This window comes from Rhynchophorus ferrugineus, unplaced genomic scaffold (genome assembly GCF_030347505.1).
Source record: "Rhynchophorus ferrugineus isolate W39M unplaced genomic scaffold, kcgeb_rfMv2 rfM11, whole genome shotgun sequence".
NCBI lineage: Eukaryota > Metazoa > Arthropoda > Insecta > Coleoptera > Curculionidae > Rhynchophorus > Rhynchophorus ferrugineus.
This window is the reverse complement of record NW_027472590.1, coordinates 10,162,134-10,178,839: the sequence shown is the minus strand read 5'-3', so window position 1 is coordinate 10,178,839 and position 16,706 is coordinate 10,162,134. Positions and strand designations below refer to the sequence as shown.

General features: G+C 31.2%; 2 protein-coding genes across 3 annotated transcripts in view; one reads left to right on the top strand and one right to left on the bottom strand.

Annotated features, from left to right (window-relative positions):
* The window catches only part of Trim9 (E3 ubiquitin-protein ligase Trim9), a 264,736-nt gene that overhangs the window by 101,740 nt on the left and 146,290 nt on the right, over positions 1–16,706 (top strand). The gene's annotated exons all lie outside the window — the stretch shown is intronic.
* On the bottom strand, positions 1,434–16,536 carry LOC143205305 (uncharacterized). The gene is made up of 2 exons (XM_076418542.1): positions 16,138–16,536; positions 1,434–3,221 (listed from the first exon to the last, which is right to left on the bottom strand). The coding sequence occupies exon 2, from the start codon at positions 3,077–3,079 to the stop codon at positions 2,660–2,662; it is 420 nt and encodes a 139-aa protein (XP_076274657.1). The 5' UTR covers positions 3,080–3,221; positions 16,138–16,536; the 3' UTR covers positions 1,434–2,659.

The following is a 16,706-nucleotide window of genomic DNA, read 5'->3' as shown; positions in this document are numbered from 1 at the left end:
AGACTTTTTAATTATTGGGATATTCTGCTTGTTGCTACAATGCTTGAGTACCACTAAACTAGGACACAGGCTCAAGAGAACAAAACCGTGTGATTTTTCGTACTTGTTTAGTGTACTAAAATGATAAAAACATTGAAAAGTGCTTTAAAAAGGAACAAAAGGTCTTCCTAAAGTAGTACCTAATTTTAAATCACTGTAGAGACAAACTCCAAGTTAGTCGGCAGTGCTGAACTAGGACACAGGCTCAAGAGAACAAAACCGTGTGATTTTTCGTACTTGTTTAGTGTACTAAAATGATAAAAACATTGAAAAGTGCTTTAAAAAGGAACAAAAGGTCTTCCTAAAGTAGTACCTAATTTTAAATCACTGTAGAGACAAAGTCTAAGTTAGTCGGCAGTGATTAGTAATAAGTAAATTTAAAGAATTGTGGTAAAATCAGTCTTTTGCATAGAAAAAATGATTATGATTATTAGAAATATGGTACAAAATGCGTATCGTATCATGGACACATCCACCTGGAGCAAATACAACTATGGTTGAAGACATGGGACATTAAAGCCAATGTAACAAAATCCCTAGATATAAATTTTATCCTGCGTAGATGAACATGTTCACCAGTGATCATTGTCAACTCCCCCAAGCAGAGGATGTTAAATATCTTGGTATGCATTTAGATCGACGCCTAACGTGGAAGAATTACATACTCTCTAAATGCAAACAACTTGGACTTAAATTATATCAAATGTATTGTCTCATCGGGCGCAAATCCAAGTTATCATTAGATAACATTAGATTTATTAGATAGATTTATTATATTAGATATATATTAGATAAGTATTGCTGTATGAGTCTATACTCAAGCCTATTTGGTCATATGGAATCCAACTATGGGGTACCGCTAGCAAATCTAATATATCCATCATTAAACGGTTCCAAAATAAAGTGTTGCTTGCCATTGTTGATGCTCCGTACCATATTTCACATGAAGTGATACAACGCGATATTCCTCTAGAAGCTATAACGAGTGTAATTCAACGTGTTTGTGTGAAGTACTTCGAAAGAGTGTCAGTGCATCCCAATGTACTCACTAATCACCTAAATCGCTACCCACCGTGATAGTGAAGTGCATAAACTAAAACACCATCTGATCTGATTATTGGACATATATAGACTTTAGAATAAGACTAATTAATTAAGATAATATTACACACAGAAGATCGGTTAATGAAGTGATTTTCTACATGCCATGTATATATATAATATAAACAGAAGAAATACTTACTGCCTATTGGGTAGATTGTGGAACCACTAAGAGTAATGAAAAAATATATATATCACGGACACCAAAACTATCCGAACTTTGAAAATCTGCAAGAAAATAATATCGTTCAATAAACAATCTCTTAAACTAGCAACACAAAGAAACACAATAATCAGTTTCAACATATCTCGTATTATATTGCCATAAAAATCTACTCCAATATCTCATTTTACTTTCATAGTTTTTTCCAAACATATTTATTTTTAAACTAGTCATGCAAATCTTAAAACTAAAAACGGACAAGAACTCGAGAACGAATATGTCCGCAAGGTGGTTCTATCGTTAAAAGAACTAGCACAAAATAAATAGACTGAAAGCGTAACATAAAACAGTACTAAAGACAAAAACGCAGAAACTCTTTAACAGCGCTTTACAATACGAAAAAAAAAGAACGTTATAATTTATTTCACTCTAAATACAACTTTCGCGTTAACAAAGCGACGTGATCATTAGCTGTAATACTAACTATTTTATAATTAATACACAAGGGTTCTTACAACATAAATGATGTATAGTATACGTAGAAATAACAGTTCTCATTTGGTAGACTCACTCAAATGTATTTCATAAATATTTCTTATGATATTTATATTGATCTTATTTTCTAGCCACTGTATATGCACAGTGTTTTGAAACAATCTCTGTTCAAGCAAGAAAATGGATTGCTAAAGGCAAAATAAAGCAACAGTCGACGATTACCAGTGTTATGTAACTAGCAGTTCTGATTCCAACAAAACCAGGGGCTAGTTAATAAAGGCTGTTCTTTTTTTGATAGAGTGAAAATTAAGAAAAAAACAGTGATGCTTTTTTTAGGTCATTACATATATGTTACATGAAATAACATACACTAAGACAACTTATATACACTCCAAAACACAAAACACTTAATTAATTTAGCTTCATTTCAATCGAAATGTCCCTGTAAGTATTTTTTCAGTCAAGGAACTAACATAAATACATCGTTACGTTTTTAATTTACCCAATGGTTCCACTCTACAAAGACCTTGTAACTCGGCCTTGTAAGGTAAACGTACTGAAGCATTTGACTCCTTATATGATGATGAAGTAGAGATTGTTTCTTGTGTAATATATTTTTTATATATTTTTTCTGATAATTATACTTTTTTTATACGTTTTTTCGATGAAATATTTATGACAATACCACCACCACTTAAATTGTATTTTCTTTTTGTCATATTTATTCTAAAACATGCAACAAATGACCAAGTCCTTCACAACTAATTACACTACGATATTTTGGTCATTTGACATATTTCGAATGTGTTCTATTCAAACTATCTATTGATCCCATTTCGCTGGAACGTTCCAACGTCCCACCTACATCATCCTCTGAGGGTACGGCCTCCTTTTCAATCTGTTTATTCTGTATTCAAAGTTCAAGCTGTTGGTGTCGTCTCTGAAATGACAGACTATGGTCCTGGAGATTTTGATGCAGTTCATTCCCTTGATGCACGGTGACGTGTACACCATCTTGATTTTCTTCTCGGTAGGATGATGCAGAATGACTTCTTGCTGGTACCTCTTGGCTTCTTCGGGTTTACCGAAATACTGCGTCACTATCCAGGTGGAACCGTCGTTGTTGTTACCTTGAACGGCCCAGAAGATCTCGCCGTTTATCTTCGTCCTCCAGAAGGTGTAGGAGAATATCTTCCCCACTCTTTGCACTTTGTTGCCGAACTTCAAGTCGTAGGTGTCGTCCTTCGCCAATTCCTCGTCAAATTCCGACAGGAAATCCATCGTTGTTGATGGATCTGTTGTTAATGGGTATCTACTAGCCGGTCTGTCTCTTTTCTTTAAGTACTTATACGAAAATCACACTTATTAGTATCACAGTCTTCGAAATAGTTTCAGTCTTCTGGTTATTCAAACTTGATGTTGCCTGAAACAAAGAAACGATGATAACTGACTATCGGATGCAGGTTAAATTTCTTATCTGATAAGAATGGAATAAATTAATATTGATTCAGTGACTGATAAAGTTTTGTGCGATTATGTTATATTCTACCTAGCAACATATTCCATGATTTGAGTTCAGATTTTCGGTAACATTACCAATGCCATTAACCTACATAGTATTCGTTTAAAAACATCTATGTTACGTAGATTCGAAAAACTTAAAAAAACGAATTACAGTTTATGAGTATTATTTATCAAAACTAATAATATGCTGAATGAAAAAAAAACTTGGCCATTATTGTCTATTCTTTCTTTTCCATTCTTAACTTCTGTCATTTAGTAATAATTCTAATTGATTTTCAGGTCAATAATCGTTATTTTGATGAATGAAATCTGTTTTTTTTTGCTAATAACGCTATTAATATGATTATAAATTAATTTTTGTAATTAATTTGGGATTTGTAATTAAAAACGATACAGCTATATGGCACAGATGGGTCTCATGGTGGATTTCAAAGGTTTTTGTGGATTCAGTAAAAGTTATAATAAAGATAAAGAAATTAGTTATCATCTGAAGGTTTTGGCATATTGAAGTATTATTTTTAAGAGATAAATAATTTTCTAAAAAAGCTCCAAAAGCAAAAAGAATGTTTTTTTTTGTGTGGTAATTATCACTGGCGATGAAATATGGATAGAATAAGATAATCTTAAGTATCAACATCGATAACAAAACTGAATATTCATGAATTAAAATTCTATATACTCTATATGTAATATAACTGGCTTAATATTACGTGCAAATTATAGTTATAACTGATTCTAATCCGATCAAGTACCTGATGCTTAGTAGTGTGAAAGAACAGATTTTACGTGATATGGCGTATTCACCAGATATTGCTCTACTAGATTAAAAATTGTTTCGGCAATGCCAAAAACTGTGGTTTAAAAAAGTTGAATTTACAAAAAAATGATATTAATTAAAAATCTCGACCATATCTTTGTTGAAGGAATTCATAAATACTATTTAGTTGATATTGAGTTAATCATATCTTTTTTCATCATTTCTCTTTCTTTTTTTCTCTGGTTTTTCAGAGTGACCCTAAAACAATAAAAACTTCAAACATAACCAAACTAAATTTAAATGTTATTAATTTTATTTAAGTACGCATGATCTCAACTAGCCAATCATATCTTATCAGTCACATCTTGTACACTTCCATGTAGTCTGTCAATTACTAAATTCATTTTAGGGTTATCAGAAAATCTATACCTTCAAAAGAAATCCAGGTCAGTTCTAGAAATCGAGGTACTATGACATTTAGAAGCTTCCCCATTGTTGACCTCGTATTCACGACAAGGAAACCAGAACCTAGTTCTGCATCAGTTGTAATAAATCGTTATTCTGCTTTGTTATCCGATCAATATTAAAAACGGAATTTAGGTTACGTATTACGGGTACTGTACCAGTACAACCGATAATTTTAACGGTGCCGCTATCACCAGCTCTGTATCATTAGTACGATATCATAAAAATGAATCTGTACTGAACGACGTGGCGTCATTTCATTTTACGAATAGCCATGGCTAAAATGATGATTAAATTTTGTTTTTACTTACACGAACAAAAAAAGATAATTACAAGTTATATTTTATCCGTTTCGAAATTGGTTTGAAATCATGAGAGTCGTATTGTGAAAAATATATGTATGTGCCGGTTATAATAATACGTTATAATGAATAATGCATTTGCACTGCATTTCCTTACCATATATCGGCGATTAATTAATTTAATAACTTCATAACTCACAAATACCTCATTATTTTGCAATATATACAACTTAATACTGTTAATTACAATGCCATTTATCTTTTTATTAACAATGGTTGTTGAAATATTAAACAAAATTGAATAATCCGATGATATATTGCATAATAATTATTCTAAATAAAGTTATTAATGTTTTTAGTATTAAAAAAACGTCCTTATTTTAAAGTTACATACTGTAAAACCTTTTGTTGTTATATAATAAAGAGTTGGTGGCGTTAACATAGTTTCCAACTTATTTACTTTCAGAGAGTATAATAAGAACGAGATGATTTTATAATTATTGCAGCTTTTGCCAAAATTTGAATGGCATTTTGGCATGAGAATGGTTCTAGATCAATAATAATTTTATCCCGTAGTTTAGGAACTGTGTGTTAATTGTTAGATAACTGGCTTTTTTTACTACATTTGAAGCTCGGTATTTAATTATAAAGCATTGATGTGTAGTGTGTATTATGTTTCATTCATAGTTTTTTGGAATCCCAATATTCCTGTAAAAAACTACATACGTTACATGTTCACTGGGTCCAAATATTTGATAAAATCAATAATTTCATTGATAATGTCTTCAAATAACGTGTATGGGCTTTAGAAATATCTGCCTGTGTGTATATTACATTCATGAAGAACAGAACATTGAATTTTTGTTCAATTCAAGTCGAAGAGAATAGAAAGCGAATCTTCATAAAATGGCTTCGGACTTAAAATTAGTATTTTTTGATGATGACATCACCTATCAATGGTGAGTCAGTTAGTGCTTTCTGCCGGAAGAGGATATTTTATTATGTACGCAATTGTTTATGGTTTTTCAAGTGAATATAAATTCTTATGATTGATATGATGACACTTTTAAGTCGAAATAAGAACGATTAGGAAGTTCCTGTTGAAAACAGAATCAAATTGTCGCAGAATTGAATTCAGCCAAGTCAATAAATAAAATTGAAAAATCTATTAATAGGTTAATCAGTAAATATATAAAAATTACAATTAGCAACGGCATTAACAAAATTCAGTAGCAATGTTTATCAATTTCTATTGTTTTAGAAATTTTTATTTATAAAAAATTGAGGTTGGAGTGAAGGTTTGGTTTGGTTATAAATAAGGGTCGAAAAAAACTAATTTGAAAGCTTTTTTGTAGGTGTAAGTTGTTAAGTAATACAGAAATATTGTAAATACTATTAATAGGTAAATAAGTAAATAAATAAAATAATTACAATAATAATAAGAAAATCGAGTAGAATTTCGCTTCTTTTATGGTAATAAAGGTTATTTATTATATATTGTAATTGTTGATGGTTTTTCAACTGAACTTACATTCTTCTTACGATTAGTATGATGATATTTTATAGAATTTTATTGGAAATATGAACCATTCATAAGTTTCAATGATAATGGAGTCCTTTACAGTGAAAATGCTTATGCAATAATTTATCAATTATTACATCCTTAGTGCTTCTTTATGTTAAATTTTGATATATCTATTATCTTATTAATTTCCTTTAATTTACTAATTTAACACATTTACTTCCAAGCTCTAATACCACAATAGCCATAGCGATATTTACAACAACATAACTATTTTGGCTCACGTCAGTGGTAGAGTTTCATATTTTTTATCATCAGCCATTATCCGGTATAATAGTAACATCATTTCTCTATATTCATAAGAAGTAATCATTATGTAATATGGAGTTGCATGCAACGTTGATGGAATATAATTAGATATTTTCAATGATACATATCAAAAAATAGTGTTATTATTTAGTATTAAAATATCAAAAAGGTACATTAACAATTTTTTGCAAAGCTCGCCAACCTATCAAAAATCGTAAATAAAATTACATTGATACGAAGACGTGTTATTTTTCATGGATTTAGAGGATTTCAGTTATCACAAAAACGAAAACTAATAGTGGCTAAAGATGGATGATAATAAGTTACACAAACCTTGACAATAAAGACATCCAAATTACTTTACAACCATCAATATTTATCCTTTTTGGATTTATGGAGAATTAGGTACTTAGTGGATGATATTGTTCTCTCTTCTAAGACAATCAAAACGTCGTCTACTTATACTTTAGAAAGTTGAAAAATATTTTGAAATAAATATCTCTATTTCCAAATTCTCAAAAGTAACTGATTATTTATAAATGATGTTGAAGAGAACACAGGAAGCTTGGCGAAGGTTTCAGCAAACATGAGAACCAAATATCAATAATTTAATTGACTCCAAGTATTGTCACCTTTCAATGGATATTTTGGGTAGCAAAGGTACTGGAAAAAGTGAAAAAAAGTAAATAGATGTTTTCATATATTTTGAAAAGCGATATCTGTTGGTGAAAATGCGAAGTATCAATGGAACGTTCAAAAATACATTTTTGACTTTGATGTTTCATTCTGAGGTTCGTCAGCCACTTTTATAAACTTATGGTGATGCTACTCAGTCGTATCCTAATAATTGGTAATTTTAATGTCAATGAAAAAGAGCCTGGAGGATAGTCATCTTTGTGTATGACAACGATTGGTCGCAAGAGTTGGAAAGAATACACTGTGTAGCATATATAGGTGCCAGAATACCATGATGCGTTACCATATATGCAGATTATAACTTGTTGAGATCGATGAAGCATGGTTTAGCTTGTATACGTTAAAAAGGTAAAAAGATGGGAAACAGTTGTAGACAATTATGGAAAATATTGATTAATATATATTGTACCAGTGAAATTACAGTATTTTTTAATGATCCACACCTAATACAAGTTCACATTATCTCGTATATCGTCAAGCATCAAAAATACCAAAACAAAAAATAGTATGAGGGTCATTACATCCGGCCAGTTACACAGAATTGGAGTAAGGTCATTCGAATGTACATTACATGTAACCATATACTGTATTAAGAGCGTCAAAAATTCCGTCACTGATTTTATAGTAATGATTTTAATAATCATAAAACAATATTAACAAAATACTGTTGAAACAGAAAAAATTAAATTCAATTAATTATTTTTCAATGGTGGTAATTAATTCTTCTAAACCTTATACTAGCTAAAAATTACAAGGTCGTTCGCTAGACTGAATCGATCTTGGCAACCGGACGCTACCCACCACTATTGCGAAGATGCTGAAACTTTTTCGGAATATTTCAAGTACTTCAAGCGTCATCCATCCATATTAAGAAATAACATGATTGATTTTATTGTCTGTACGTTCTATGGCCATTTATATTAAATATTATTTGGAACACTGAAAATAGTATTAAATATTTGAGCGCAGTGTATTTCATGCTGTGTCATTAACCAGTAGCATATTGCTACATTCCAAATTCGATACACTATTTGTTTTATAGTATTATGTATTTGCTGTTCTATAAATCCTGATCGTTCGAAATTATAATCTAAAAGCTATTAAATATACTACGGATTTTTATTTTAAACATTAACTGTTTGGTGATTAAAACACAAAATATGTCGAAGGGATTACATTAAGTTGTTTATTATTACCAGTATTACCTTCAAAAATATAGAAAGTCTCAAGAAACAGGTACGTTTTCTAAAAATTACCTTTAATATTTATAATTGGATGTTATAAAAATACGTATACAGTATGCTTCCGCTGTTATTTCCGAAATTCCAGCAAAAAAATATTTTATATTTAGGGTTTAAAGTATTGATCATCGTTGGTGATTGGACACTTCCTTGATAAATCGATTCATAGATAAATGAATCGATTTTTTTTCGGATATTTATTTAAAAATGGAAGCCCTGTTCGTTTAAATGTAATATATAGTCAGGCAGATCCTAGCCCTTACAAAGAGGAGACTGAGTTGGTAGATCTGAGTGGTCTTAGGCAGATAGCAATGATATAGACTGGACAAAATAATGACAAATTTAAATTTTATCAACAAAATATTAAAAACCCAACAGTCTTGAACTTAAATGGCATTAATATGACATGAATTGACAAAATAATATATGTAGATATTATCATGAAATATACGCTATATATACACAATAAAATAAACATAATTATCTATATTAACCCAAGCATTTAAATACGGAATACTTCTAAGCTGTGTACACCGAATACATCCAATTATGGGAAATGAAAATCTTGAATGAGAATAACCAAAACAAGTCTAATAATAGACAATGAAAAATGGAAAGATCCAAGGATACCAGTCACACAATGGTATCAGAATATCTATATAAAAAAAAACGTAATTTACATGAAACATAAAACAAGAACGAGTTGAATTTGTTTTAGATAAAATTAGATTTGGCACGTTATAAGATTTCGGAAGCTTATTCATCATTCGGGCTCTAAATTTACCAGGCAGTCACTGATATTAAAAGATTCTACGGTATAAAATATCCGAATTGGTTTATTTAAGACAGTATTATTTAAGTACATGAATCAGTTTATTTAAAATGGCTTTGCAAGTTCATAAATATAGTAGCATAATTAGATCGAGTAATACTATCGAGTAATGATAAATACTTTGTCTCTTATCGTCTATAACATAACAGATTATTGTTCAAATGCCTTGTAGGCATTCAGAAGAGGCAAAAAGGTTATACTATAAATACAAATATGAAACAATGACTAATATTATAAAATAGAAATAGAAATATATAATAGAAAATCAAAACCTATAAATTGACTAATAGACTTATTAGAAATTATGATAAGATGGATCTTAAACCAAGCTGAAGATTCGTGTACTAATAGTAGGAACAGATGTAGTAGCAAAATTCTGTCTTATTTACAATTTATAGTTACTTTACCATATAAAGAAAATACAATAATCATATAGAAAAAAGTCAAAATTTCCCAGATATTCATATAAGGAAATCCTAGAAGATAAAATGTATCAAAAACAGTGATTAAAAGAGAGCGGAGAAAAGTAAATCTAGAAGTGATGGATATAAATAGATGGGCAGAGATATATGGAGAATACAAAAAACTGTAAACATTCCATGAGAGAAAGAAATGAACGAATTATAAAACAACAACGCCAAATACAATAAAACACATTAAGATGTAAGCGTAGAAATGATAGAATCTTGGAAGAGTGCATTTATTTTCGGATATTTACTTAATGGAAAAAACTACTATTTTGTCACAATATTTTGTAATATATATAGTCAAGCAGATACAGAGAGACAACTGAGTAGGTAGAACTAAGTAGGTGGCAAAATGCTTTGTAGTTTTGAAGCAATGAAGAAAATTTAAAACTACAAGGCCAAATATAAAACTATGCACAGAACCAATACCAACCAATTATACCCAAGAAAAAACATGTTAAAATACAAGTATAGAAATAAAGATAATTACTAGATAATCCAATCAGGGATATCTGCAAAGAAGAAGTAATGAGAAATAAACTAGAACTGTATAAAAAGTTACAGGTATTAGGAAGACTTTTTTGTTTCTATTCTACATAATCTTTATTGACATTATCCTTTTTGAAGCTAGTATAATTTTTAGATAGATGTACTATGATACATTCTATTTGTCTCAACTGTTACAATTCCTAATATCAAAACACTAAAAAAAGGAATATAGAAGAGGAAAATAACGAAATACTAAATAAAAACAATATTGTTTTTACATTTTTACATAATATGATCACTGGGTTTTTAATAATATTTATTTTCCATATTCTCAAAATATTATGTACACAATTTTTTGATATTATCGGTCATGGCTTTTTTAAGAATAATATAAAGCACTACCCACATGTTCCGTATGAGTAATACCTAGTAAAACAGATTAATTTTATCAGGAACAAACATTACTCATGTTACTTGTTGATTCAAAAGCTGTTCGGTGAGACTAATTAGAAGCGACATTAGCTAAAATTTAATATTACATTAGTTTTAAAAATAATAACAACATAAGTAGTCAATGGGGGTATGTTAAAATATTATTATATGATGGATTGTAGGATATATTGTTTAAGCAAGCTATGCTAATGGTGGTTTTAATTGATATTGAGATATTAATAGACAAGGGTAAAACGCTTTAAATTTGTTTCAAGTGCTTCGGTTCTAATCTAATTTTTCGAACAAATCTGCTGATAACCAATCAGCAAATTATTCAAGCTTTAACTATTTACCTTTAATGGATTCTCTAGCATAAGATCGAATGTTTTGTCAAATTTAGAGTGTTTTTGTTATAATTCTTCTGTTAACAACATATCTAATTTTCCTTTAAAGTGTTTCGTTTGTTGTTAGATTACCAAAATATATCATTATTTATCGACGTTGTAAAAATGAATTTAAAAAAGGAAACACTAGAGTAAGACTTATAAACTTAGAAAACTTGATGTTCCTCTTTTCTTTTTTGTATTCTGTTTCAACTAGAAATTATAATATTTTATTGCAACAAAAGTAACAAAGATTTCGATGATTTATTATTTCTGTATTGTTCTCATACCAAACTTTGTTGTAATTAACAACAGTAAATCGTATTATTATATCAAATGACAACATTCTTTGACAATTAAGTTAACTGACTTGTATTAAAAACTATATTTTCTTCTAAACAATATATTTTTGTATTTCTTTGCTTTTGGCTTTATGCTTTTATTATAAATATACTTGTGAATCAAGTTATAAAGTGGTGATGTTATACTTTCTTTTGTTTCTTTTCTATATTCACAGATTTTTGTATAATCAATATGAAGTTATTTCAAGTTTCGTGACTTTAAATCTAATTTTTCAAGCAAATATCTTGCTAACTGATGAACTATTGAATAACAAACTATTGAAGCCAGATTTCGTGTTAGATATTCTTGTGTACCCTTAAATGATTACACGACCAAACGATATGGTTCAAGAATATTAACCTTTTCATCTATTTTAGCATATTCAGGGTGATTCCATATTCACCTTTTTTTTGTATCTGAATTTGGATGTTGATATCAATGCTTCCCCTTTTTCTCCATGTAGATTTATCAAAATACATTTTTTTCATCGTCATTAAATGTAAAAATGACATTCCTTTTGATGTCCCAAGAAAATTTTCATGAATCGCTAGACCATCCTTCGATATTTCCCTTTAATAGCCCGAATGGAATTTATTCTCCCTCTTTCTAAGTCAGTCACACGTCTTTCCCATTGTTTCTCAACTGACACATATAGTAGTTCTATTGCAAGTTATTTGACTTGAATCAAACACCATTATTGCTATTGCTTCGGAGAAAGGGAAGCTCGGAAGATTTCGGAATTTTAGTCCTAAGTATATGGTTTTCTTTTTATAGTTTTTCAATTGTATTTTGTTGTGAAAAAGGGGAAAAGGATGAAAATATTTAAGGCTACATTGCACAAGTAATGTAAAACCAACATTGTCATTTATAAGTAACGAATATAATTGATATGATTATATCTAGTAATATATATTGTGCAGGAATGACTCAATAAACTAAAACAAAGCTGTCAGATATCAGTTATAATTTATTTTCCTTCTCAACTGACATTTAGCAGTTCCTATTAAAAGCATTAAGTATAGACCGAGTAAGCAGATGCTCACAATTACAAACATGAATTAAAAACATTCATGCCCTAGAAAATATATTCAAAATTACTAATATTTCAACAGCCAATTCCATAAATAATGCAATATTAACATTCATTCTCTCTCCTCTGATATTTTCATGTAACATTTTATTATAATTATGTGCCTAATAATGTGTATTATACAGAAATAACTCTACAATCCAAACCAAAATCTACAATTCAGTATAATAATAATTTTAAATGTTTGAACAAAGTGGTAGATAATGGTAAACTAATTCAGTCACGTTTAATATTCCAATATTGCAGTTTTAACCGCATCTTTTGTAATTGATCGCGATCAATAAAACCGTTTCATGGCAACTCACTTATTAGCAAATTGTTCGAGTTATAATTTAATTTAGTTGCGGCCACTAAAATTCCATTGGATTTTTTTCTATTTCTATTTATTTTAGTACATTTTCTTCACGGTTTTGATGAACGATACTAGATTGTTCAATAAATTCACTGAGTACCATCTATAGATTAACAACGACAAGTAAAACTTTGTTTGCAGATAATTTGTAGTTATCATGATAATATATATTCAACAATTGCTTTTCAAAAAATTTGCTTTCTCAAAAGCAATGGTTAGAATATGGATTGTTTTCTTTTTAAATGATTATTGTTGAAGAGGATCCATTAAGGGTATACAAAAATTGCATCCACACCAAAATCAGTCGCTAAAATAATGTTAATAGACCGAAATGAATTTAAGATTCGTTGATAATGCAAGAAAAGCATATTCGAATGTATCCTTGCTAGCACATAAAAAGTACAGAAACGCTTTGAACAGAATCCTTTTATTATGTTCATTGATACATCATTGTAGATGATACTTATGTCTGCCGCCACAAACCTTGGTCCAAACAAAAGGCTAGAAAGTGACGTGAACTCAATTCTTCGGTTCTGAAGTTTTATTGTTTTATAGCTAAAACTTACTAGCTACATAAAAATCTTAAAAACCCCAGTTTACAGAAAAAAATCGTTCTATATTCAGCTTATTCAACAGATTTATCTCCTTCTGATCTGCGTAGAAGTATAAATTCGTTTTTTTTCTTTTATGTTACGTGAACGGGGTGGTGTATATTGAATAAATATTAGGTGCTAGCATGTATTTTGATCAGCGATATGTGTTGGTGAAAAAGTCAGGTAGCAATGTAAACAGATATTAAATTCGATGGCTTCTGGTATTTACGTACATAAAATAACAGTTCCATTTACTATAGAAATCGCATATTCGATATTACTCTCTTGTGCTGTTTGATCTGCCGCAGAATCAAATGTAGAATAGTATATAGAAAATGCTGCATCACATCCCAATGGTCGGTTTCGGTTTTAACGATTTGAAATTGGTGAATATGATAACAGTAACAAAAACAAAATGTTAATGGCTCGCCTCTCTTATTTAAGCAATTAGAGCAAAATGATGGCATACAAAGTCAATCTGGTCATATGATATTCAACCATGGGACTCAGTAAATAACAATAATATTGAATTATTAGAAAGATTTCAGAGCAAGGCATTAAAGAAGATGTTCAATATTCCTCATAGGTAGAAACACGTGTCTAGATCTCATATGAGAACAGTGAAAGACGAAATAAGTCAATATAACATAAAATATCAGAGGAGACTAGCGAAATAAATAGCCCCCAGTGATGCTTAGTGGAGTAGGACAACAGAACGCTAGGCTGAAGAGACGTGACATCACCAATCTCAGAAATAGATTCACATAGAGGGATGGTAGCTGAGTCCACAGAGGGAAACTCTCTAAAAAAATACAACAAATAAGCAGTTTAGGAATTGGACAACACAGTGACTTATTGTTTTGAGAGAGATTGCACATGATGCTGAATAAAAAAGGAAAAAAGTAACAAAAAAGCACTTGGAGAAACGAAAAAGTTCGAAGACAGTGAATTGCAAGTGTTATTGGACGAAACCCCAGTTCATACTCCCAAATGAACTGTGCTGAGAAAAGTCTCAGGAAGGAAAAGGATGCTACCACATGAATTGGTTGAAATAAAATTTCGAATACTGAACCATGGGTTATTCTAGCAGAGGCATTTAGGATAATTCAAAACCATAACGCCTTGTTGTGCATATGGTGAGATTAGCATGATGGAGAGTCTTATGAAATACTAAAATTGTGTGAAATTGTTACTGCAGATGTTAACTGACAATTAGCATCAACCAACTGAACCACGTGTTGTTGCCAAAAAAATCAGCAATAGCGAGTAGCAGACACAAATTCAGCATCTGGCGTGACAACGCTCGAACATACGTTCCAAGAGTTGTAAAGGAGGCACTGTTGCAGCTCGACTAGCAAGTTCTGCCTTGTTCAGATAGATGTACCGTAGCTTGGTTGACATGTGGTTTCTAGACCCTTCTTTCGACTCGCCATGTGTATCGCCATGTTGCTAGATTGGTATATGGAATCAATAACTATAGGAAACCGCTAGCAAGTCTAATATATCCATCATGCAACGATTCCAAAATAAAGTGTTACGTGCCATTATCGATGTTCCGTAGTATGTTTTAAATGAAGTGATATAACGGGATATTCCTCTAGAGCCACTAAAGAGTGTAATTCAATGTATTTGTGTGAAGTACTTGAAGAAAGGAATGTATGTTCATCCCAATGTGCTTGCTAATGAGTTAAATATGTGAAGTGACAGTGTAGTGCATAGACTAAAACTTTTAGCACCATCTGATCTAATTATTGGACAAATCTAGACTTTAGAATAAGAATAATTAAAATAGTATCTTATACAGGAAACCACTTAATGAAGTGAAGTGAAAACAAGATTCTTCGATTGATTACCAATGCCTATCGCTACGTAACCAACGAAGAACTGCACGATGACCTGGAAATCATATGAATTTGCGACGTTATCCAAGATTTTGCCTTGAAACACGAAAGACGATTACTAAATTATACTAACGTGGAAGCAAAACAACTGCTGAACAGCACGCAGGATCTTAGGAGATAAAAAGAACCAAACCAAGCCAAACGAACTTATATAAAGTGTATACCTTTAGTGTAAACTATAGCTATAAGTTATTATAATTTTATAATTGAGGAATATATATTGATGTATTTTCTCGCACTCGTCTTGCAGGTGAATTAATCCAGGTACAAATGAAATGCAGTAATAAATTAATTTATAATTAAGATTGTACTAAGCGTATCTAATAAAGATGTTATAAAAAACAATATTTTTGTATATTGTTAAAGTGAAGAAATAATCAGAGTACATGTAAGCGACTAATTATAAATTAATTGTAGGTTATAATTGATAGCATTGTGCGAAACAAATGAGGTGATGTAATAATCCGACACAAACTTTACAGAAACTGCACAAAAACAATTGTTCTGTAATTGTATTTCGCGGAAGTCGATGGCGACAAGGACGCTAGCAGCGTTACCCAACGGTTCAGATGCAAGACGTGCCAGATTACGAGATCTTTTTCGATGCACTTTATCGTGGACGGCACCGAACGAACTAATTACCTTTCTCCGGGGGGTAAATCGTATCCTTATTGCACTGTAACCTCCTCCCACATCCTCCGTTATCGCGTTCTGACCTAGTGAGCTGCGACAATCTTAGTTAGCCATGGTTTTGAGAGATACGGCGCACGTCTGACGCGCGTGTTCACACAGTACTTTCGTGAGCGAATTAGAATCGACGACTAAAAATCGCCGCGGAACCGACGATCGAAATTTTATAAAACCGTGCCTGAAAATTGTTGTGGGACGTGGCGGACCAATAGGCGCGAGGCGGAGAAAGCTCCGCGCGAGATAACCGAAAGCTAAAAATAAGGTTTCGGGGGGCATGGCGGGAGGTGTTGGGTTTCTGACGGGCTATGCGATGCGGCGGTGTCGAAGATGGACGATGCACGGCGACGACTTGAGAGTCCGTCCGTGCCATTGGCAAAAAGTCGGGTCCGTAATGGTTATTTTTAGATCGCAGTTTTTCGGCCAATTCTTGACATTGGGCTTGATCCAATTCTTTCTCCATTAGATGTAACACGTAATAGGCCGGTCGAATGGTTAAAGACCAAGACCAGTTGCAGATTATC